Source organism: Micropterus salmoides, unplaced genomic scaffold (assembly GCF_014851395.1).
Source record: "Micropterus salmoides isolate LMB-PRFRI ecotype aquatic unplaced genomic scaffold, ASM1485139v1 Ms_hic_scaffold_4273, whole genome shotgun sequence".
NCBI classification, from domain to species: Eukaryota; Metazoa; Chordata; class Actinopteri; order Centrarchiformes; family Centrarchidae; genus Micropterus; species Micropterus salmoides.
Window position 1 is genome coordinate 24,522 of NW_024043677.1, and position 7,602 is coordinate 32,123.

Genomic DNA, 7,602 nt, shown 5'->3' on the forward strand with positions numbered 1-7,602 from the left:
GCTGTCAGAACGCAAACTGAAGCAGGACACGGATGGCGAGCGGCGCAGCGCGAGGCAGAAGAAGAATGTTACTGATGGATGGTGTTATGCTGTTGTGGTTTAACAGCTGTACACCAGTTGCATCTGTAACATTTATAGCAGAACCAACACAGATCAGAGTCCAGGATCTTTTCAGAGTTTATTTTTCTTTCGTAATGGGGAGAATGTACAGACAGGCAAACAGCAAAGAAGTCACATTTTGCATTTTATATCCAGATTGCTAAACAAATCTACATACAACAAAGCAAAAATGAGAACAATCATGGGCCTTCATTTTACAGACAATTCTTTGCCCGATAAACAGTGAAGAAACTTTGGGGCGTAGTTTCTTTAAGTGTCACTAACTCTTATCGAACACTTGACAGTACAGATTTGATTTAAATTATACCGATAATACAGGAACTCAGGAGAAATACTGTTTCAAAAAATGTCACAATCAAAATTAATATTGTAGAAAACAACTGAATAAATGTCAAACTTATATTTTATCGAAAAAATGATGAACTTTACTTGGTGTAAGAGCAAACTGAAGATACATTCAGGTCCTGTGTGCACTAACATTAAATATGAAGATGAAAATAATAAAATGCCTGCAAAAGTAAAGAACTGATGCATAAGGTGCGTACTCACACACACGTGAATCATTTTTCAAAAAGGCTCATAACACCGGTCACACCCCAAAGAACATCTCACGATCTTCACACGGACTTAATTTAAAAAGTAACAAAGGTTGTCGATACTTTAACTTTGCAGTACAAAGAATGAAAATAAATTTACACTCGACACAACGTCTGTACCGTTTCACTCATGCTTCATGCATGATTCTGTCAGACCAATCACATGACTTCGTGACTGACGATGATTTACAACCAGTTAAGACATAGACGATGGATGTCACACAGTGACAGGATAAATGAAGCCACACACAACATCTGTGTGCTCCAGCAGCTGAAGCTAGGCTACCTAGCTTAGCGTGTGAGCCGCAGTACAGCCAATGGAATGTCAGGGCTAAAAGGGAAGAGGGGGGGGGCGGGTCAGTGTCAAGCACCAGCCACTGAAAATCCACAGTTTTGGCACAGGGGTCAGAGTCAGCAGAGTAATGATGATGTACATCCTCAGAAAGCTACCTGAGGAATGCTTGTAAAAAGATCAAAATAATAATCTTTACCACATGGTTTGATAACGCGGGTTAAACATCCAATAGAAGTGCTGTGATACAGGAGTACTGTCTTTTGCTCGGTCTGTCTCAGATTGTGAGGAGGCTCGTTGATTCCTTGACAAAAGTACTCACCAAATAAATTTTTAGCAGGAACAAACGTTTTAGCTGCTGCACTACTGACACTATAAAGACCTCCTGTAATTACAGTATAGGAAACAAAACTGCATTAGTGTGACAAATCAACCTCCTGCTGTAATTAAATGTCCACTGCAGGGCGGTCCGATTGGACAACGCAGCTTTTAGCACCTTAAATACATCTAGTAAACTACAACACTTTGATGAAGACGGGAATAACTAGGTTTTGGGAATTCACATTTTCAAGCTGCTGATTCTTATAACGAAAGACATAATTTAAAAGACCTAACAAGGATATGCCTCCTTTTGCCTACAGATTGTCAAACCCTTAAAAAGAACTGGTCAGACATTTGTGTCATCTAGTTTCTAAACAAAAACAGTCATAAGGCTTTCTAGTTTGTAAAGGCTTTGGCAGCTGTGTTAGCTATCACTATGAGCTACAAAGGTTTAATAATCCCAAAGATCAAATCAGACAATAAAATATAACTCTGAAGTAATAAATGGAGAAAGTTGTTGCAAAAAAAAACAAACAAAGTCAGGGGAACGCTTTACTATTTTGACACTGCAGCTTCTAGCCGTCAACACACTTTGCAGGTGAAGCAACACGAGCTAAAAGGCTTATTCCAGACGTAGCAGCTAGCTAAAGTGAGTTCTCCGTCTCTGTAAGGACACGGTGACGGTGTGTGGAGCGGCGGCGGTTCTGCTGCTCCAGTGGCCAGGGCTTGGCACAGAGAGACGCGAGATGTTTCATACACAGCGTGACGACATCTAAAGCCGATGATGGATGGCGGGCGGAACACACACCACAGATGTACGAGGCATGGATGACGGGACACAGTTAAGAGTGGATAAGAGACAAGGAGGTTGAGGGGGGTTGGAAGGATACGGCGACAACACATTAACAGGTGACGGTGCATAGGCGGCGAGCTGCTGGGCCGTGACAGCTGCCTCTGCAGGAACACAGGCGTCCTGCACCACCTTCACAACCAACAGCTCTTCTTTTGATGGGAGTTTCAGACCAGTTCAGAGCAGAGGAGGTGTTTTCCTGCTGGAGTGCATCCCTCGCTCTTCTTTAATCCTTCATTCATTTCATTCTCTTTCCTTTCTTTCTTTTTTTTTTTTTTTTTGCTTCGCAGGGAGCAGACAGATTGGAGCTGACGGAGGAGAGGTGATGGAGGAGCAGAGTGTTTATAAGCTACTGCTGAATGTTTGGAATGGAGGCACGGGTCATGAATGAGACTCACGTTGCATGCAAGACTGGGCCGTCGCAAACAATGCATGTTAAGGCCAAGAAGAACAATATTGTCCACCCCCCTCTCCGCAACCATCCCCAGCCTCTAGTCGAAGCCAAAATCAAAAACGATTTGGTCTTCAAAGATGGCGATGAGCAGCATGATGCTGAACCCGGTCAGCAGGCCCAGGTTCTGCAGCATAAAGTGTCCCAGCTGGCAGCGCTTGTGGTCCTCACTGTCCCCGTGAAGCATTTCTGGCAGCTATGAAAAGAGACAAAGTAACCAGTTGGGTTGAATTAGCAATGCAGACCAGGAGGCAGAGAGAAGAGGACTGACTGTCTGTGTGGGAGAGGAGACGGTGAAAGTTAAGCTGGTGGTGTTGGGGGGGACAATTACCACTCTGGGGCTGTCGAGTGCGGCGTGCCAACTTACCATATCCACCAGAGCCACATAAAGGAACATGCCGGCAGTGATGGCGAAGATCCAGCTGGTGACATTGTGTGTGTACTGGCCCACAGCTGTGCCAATCACCATGCCAACGTAGGCCATGAGGGCGGACAGCAGATTGTAGACAATGGCCTGCTTCACTGACATCCCCGCTTTCAGCAGCACCGCAAAGTCACCTGTCAGCCAGGAGAGACACACGCTCATTTAAACACCGTTAAAGCAATTCCAATGCATCCGTCTCTTATTCTGACACACAAACCCCTCCCAACATGCAACACTCCTCATTCTCTCTCACTCTCCGACGGGTCACCAATGATTCTCCTCTTTCACAAGTTGTTTATGGAAAGTTAAAAGTGTGTAATGCCGCAGCAGTGACAGCAGTGTGTCCAATTTCTGTTTACAGTTTGCAAAGAGACAAGCACTCTGCCGCATATAAACCCCTCCATGAGTCGCTTGGCACATGTCGCGCTGTGTTCTTTACTTTTCCTGTCTATTCTGTGACGGGGGTGGACTCCTTCAAAGCAAACTCCCTCCGTGCGTCTGCCACTGTTACGTGTCTTCGGGTAGGTGAAAAACAGACCAGGAGCTGCTCTTTCTAAGAAATATGTCTTTAACTCCCTCCTGATAAACTTATGATTACATATGCATGCCGTAGCCTCTCTAGCCTCTTCAATCATTGCCGGGGCAAATGCGGGAAGAGGCCCAAGTCTCAGCGGAAACGCCCTGGATTTGGAGAGAGAGATGAATACTGAGAAGGGGGTGGCCTACATTTCCTGCACAGCGTAACAAGCGGCCTCTTTTCCTTGCTAATTACCACAATGAATATATTACCACTCTGCTCTCATCCATCAATCAAACCCGGAGGAAAGAGGGGAGAAGTTAAAGAGAGGCAGCCCGCACACACCTCCTTTCAATGGCCCTTTTTTCCCCTCTTCAACTTACTCTGGTGTTTCCGGCCTCCCCGGTTACAATCCGTCAGACTCTCAGACACGCCTGCCGCCGCCTCATCTACCGCAATTAACGCACCCATCACTGCCAATTAGCTTCACTCTGGGTGGTTAAAGAACCCTCATAATCATCATCTTTGCCATCCAGCTGCCAGTCGGGGGGACGGCTTTTGTGTTCAAGAGGAGCCGAGAGGTGCACTTGTCAAACTGCGGGGTTTGTCTGACGAGCGGCCCTACAGGGGCGAAGGCACGGCAGCAAGTGCTCCTGAAGAACGGGCGCTGAATCAACAGGAAATTTGCACGGGGAGAGACTGATCTCGCAAGTCTCCACATGCCGCTTGAGACGGGACTTGTGCTGCAGTTAACCATCTGGAAGCTCGAACACAACAGAGTAAAAATAGCAATAAAAGGACAAAAATGTTGGACCAGATTCAAAGCTCGTAGCCGTCTTCTTCCATACCATCCTGAAGTCTCCCAGATACGGCAAATAAGTGCAGATTTCTCAGCATTCATAACAGCAAAATGCTCAACATCACAGACATTAGAGCAATTTTTCCCCTAAACCCAACAATAAGAGTAGGACAGGATGCTGCTAGTCAACACAAGGGGGAGCAGGCAGACAAACGCAGGCTATTATTCACCGGTTCACACTCTGTAATTGACACTACTCTATTCATCAAGCACACAAACGAGGCATGGAAAGTGCACCTCGACGAGACACATCATTAGTACTGATCTGCTGTGGATGGCCCTTTGTCTGTCTTTTTCACCCCACTCTCGCCACCTCTTCCTCTTACTATAAACAAACAGGCAGAGGACGGCACTGCGGAGTGAAAAAAAAGAAAAAGAAAAAAGAAAGCACTGCTCGAAACAAAAACGCTCACTTTTGCTGAATCAAATTGAATCAAAAGGGTCCTCGGAGAGAACAGATTTGAATGCAAATGAATGCAGCAGCAGATGTGCGTCTGTGAGTCTGACTGTATTGAACAATGTGTGCCAGGCACGGTACATCATCTCCACTGACAGACACACTGACAAGCAATTTCGCTGCTGTCAGACAAAAGCCGTTAATCTGGTGAAAAGTACATTTTTCTTAAGAGTGATGATTATTGACACCGCTGGGTTTCAAGGGCCAGAGAGGTCGCGAGGCTCTCTCACATTCACGTTTCAGCTCAGGTAGGCAACAGGGCTGTTTTGCATGAGGCGGCGATTTAGACAACGCTGTCATTATGTGAACTAAGGTTTTTCACAAAACAGCGTCGTTGTACTTGTTGAATAAATGAAGTGTGCTGTGTAATGAGCAAATGACTTGTTTTGTTTAGTTTTTTGGACACGGTCTCTTGGGTGCGCGCCACTTACCGAGTTCATGAGGTAATTCATGGCAGAAAACAGCCACTGATGTACTGATGCCTCCCGTCAGGTTCGCACTGAATGCTGCACCTGGAGAGGTAAGAGGTTGAGGAAATGTCAGGGAAAGAAGAAAATATGAGACATAATGTGTGTATCAGTGAGCTTCAGGGCGGCTGTTTCCCCCCTGCTAAGCTAAGCTAACTGACGGCTGTTGGAGGCTTCGTATTTAGCGCTTTAGCTCCTTACTTTTATAAAGAGAAAGTATTTTATGGTAACAATAAACTAATCAAAACCTCTGTGGCGTTTCATGAGGCCTCCTGAGTTATTCACCTAAAGTGGACACGGTGCAGATAAAACACAAAATCAGAACCTCGTACCTATCGCCAGGCCGTCACTGAAGTTATGCATGCCGTCGCCCATGATGACCATCCAGGCGATGCTGGCTATCCCAGCGTCCTTCATCTCCTGGTCTGAGTGGCAGTTCCCACCGTGAGAGTGCCCGTGTCCGTGCGAGTGTCCGTGGCCGCGCTGCTTGGCCTTGCGTCCATTCTCCTTGGTGGGTGACTGGCGGTCTTGTTGGGGGTGCGCGGGCGCAAGTGGCGTCATGTTGGTGGGAGAGTCGGGCGTCTGGATCTCGGTGAGCTGCGTGTCGTTGTGCCCGTTGTCGCAGGAGACGGCGGTGCTGTCGGGGTCTGGAGAAGAGAGGAGATGTTAACGGTGACAGCCGCGGAGACAGCGCCCCCTGCAGCCAGGCGGCGGTGAACACAGTGCAGGGTCAGCCGACTGCATGACTGAACACCTCGTACCTTCACTGAGGGACTTCAGGTGCAGCCACTCTGCATCTGAGCGGCGGTTTAACTTGTGATCTGACAACTTCCTGCCGATCTTGCCCTCCTCACTCGCCTTCTTCATGTCCTGTGAGCGGAGACACAATTTTAAGCTCCATCCACAGACATTCATAACATGTCTGTATCAACAAGAAGCAAGAATATAGCAGACAAAAGCAAAGGTTTGTGAGAATTAGTGTCTGATAACAGTCCTTCAACAGCCTAGTCCGCGTCTGTTCATCTTACCCTGTGGTCTTTGTAGTGCTTAAACATGCCGATACAGTGTTCGATGATGAAGAGGAGGTAGATGCCAGCCAGCGCTGTGAGGCCCTTCCACACTCCATCGAAGGCTGTTGCCAGATCGGTTTCTTCTTCGCCCTTGGCATGCTCGCCGTGGTCGTGCTGCCCTTGAGACTGGAGACAGGAAGAGGAACAGAAGACGAATGAGAGGAGTGAGGCGCTGGGATTGCACATTTATCAGTACAGAGATTTTATTTTCTAGAGACGCGCAGATCAAATCCCTGATGCCTCTTACTGTTGAGTGTGGGTGAAGAAGAGGACGGAGGGGACATTTACTGACAACTGGTCAGAGGAAGAGCGGCTTACATATAAATATCCAGAGCTAAGTCAGAGGTTACTACTGCTCATCAGATGTATAACACTGCTGTAGAAAATGTTTAATTAATGTTGTGGCTCCAGAGGTCTCTGAGGTTGGTTAGGCGTGACCAGCAGGAACAGCAGCTACACACTTTCCATATTTTGCAAATGTTAGGTTACAGTTACAGAATTCCTTAGAGCTAAGCAGTTTTATAAGCAGCCTGGATTGAACGCAGCAGGTGATTCGAACACTCATTGTAATCACGAGTGAGGCTTGACTTGGACTCTACCCTAAAGACTTGAGCATCTCTGCCGTACACCGATTGTGCTCTGGCTGTCTGGGTTGTACTCACATGGGGCATCAGATGGAGGAGAGCGTCGCCACTGAGCGTGCCCACTGCCAGCGCCACCAAGAAGGTGAGCAGGAACTTGAAGCAGGCTTGGTTGAGGATGGGTACGAGCACCACGCCCAGCAGAGACAGCAGGCTGATGATGGTGATGGACACAAAGCCCCACAGCCACACCCACACTGGAGAAAGAGACAAAGACAGGGAGGAAGATGAGTATTATTTACTGAAGAGCGAGGTCAGGAGCTCAGGGCTCGTTAGGCGCAGCGTTTTGAAGATGTAGAAGGACTCTTCAACTGTGAAAGTCCATTAAAAAGATGTCAGGACGACACAGGACCTGTATTCAAATGCTGTCACGATTTCAGCCAGCTGGAGTAACGACTACACAAACAGCCACAGCTCCCCCCTTCACATGCGAAGGAAATCTGTCCTCCGGAGGTTTTCAATCCATGCGTCCTTGTGATGACACGAGACGTCTGAAGTAAGAAATGTGAAGAGGCATTTTGGCAGAATTCTGTCTCC

At 47.2% G+C, this 7,602-nt stretch overlaps 1 protein-coding gene across 1 annotated transcript; it reads right to left on the reverse strand.

The window, feature by feature from the left end:
• Positions 1 to 165: 165 nt before the first annotated feature.
• On the reverse strand, positions 166 to 7,269 carry LOC119887708 (zinc transporter ZIP10-like; the record flags this gene model as incomplete). The annotated part of the gene is made up of 7 exons (XM_038698347.1): positions 166 to 2,826; positions 2,998 to 3,188; positions 5,319 to 5,399; positions 5,687 to 6,001; positions 6,116 to 6,224; positions 6,383 to 6,550; positions 7,087 to 7,269. Coding segments are annotated over 7 exons (1,203 nt in total), but the record flags the coding sequence as incomplete, so codon positions are not given.
• Positions 7,270 to 7,602: the final 333 nt, after the last annotated feature.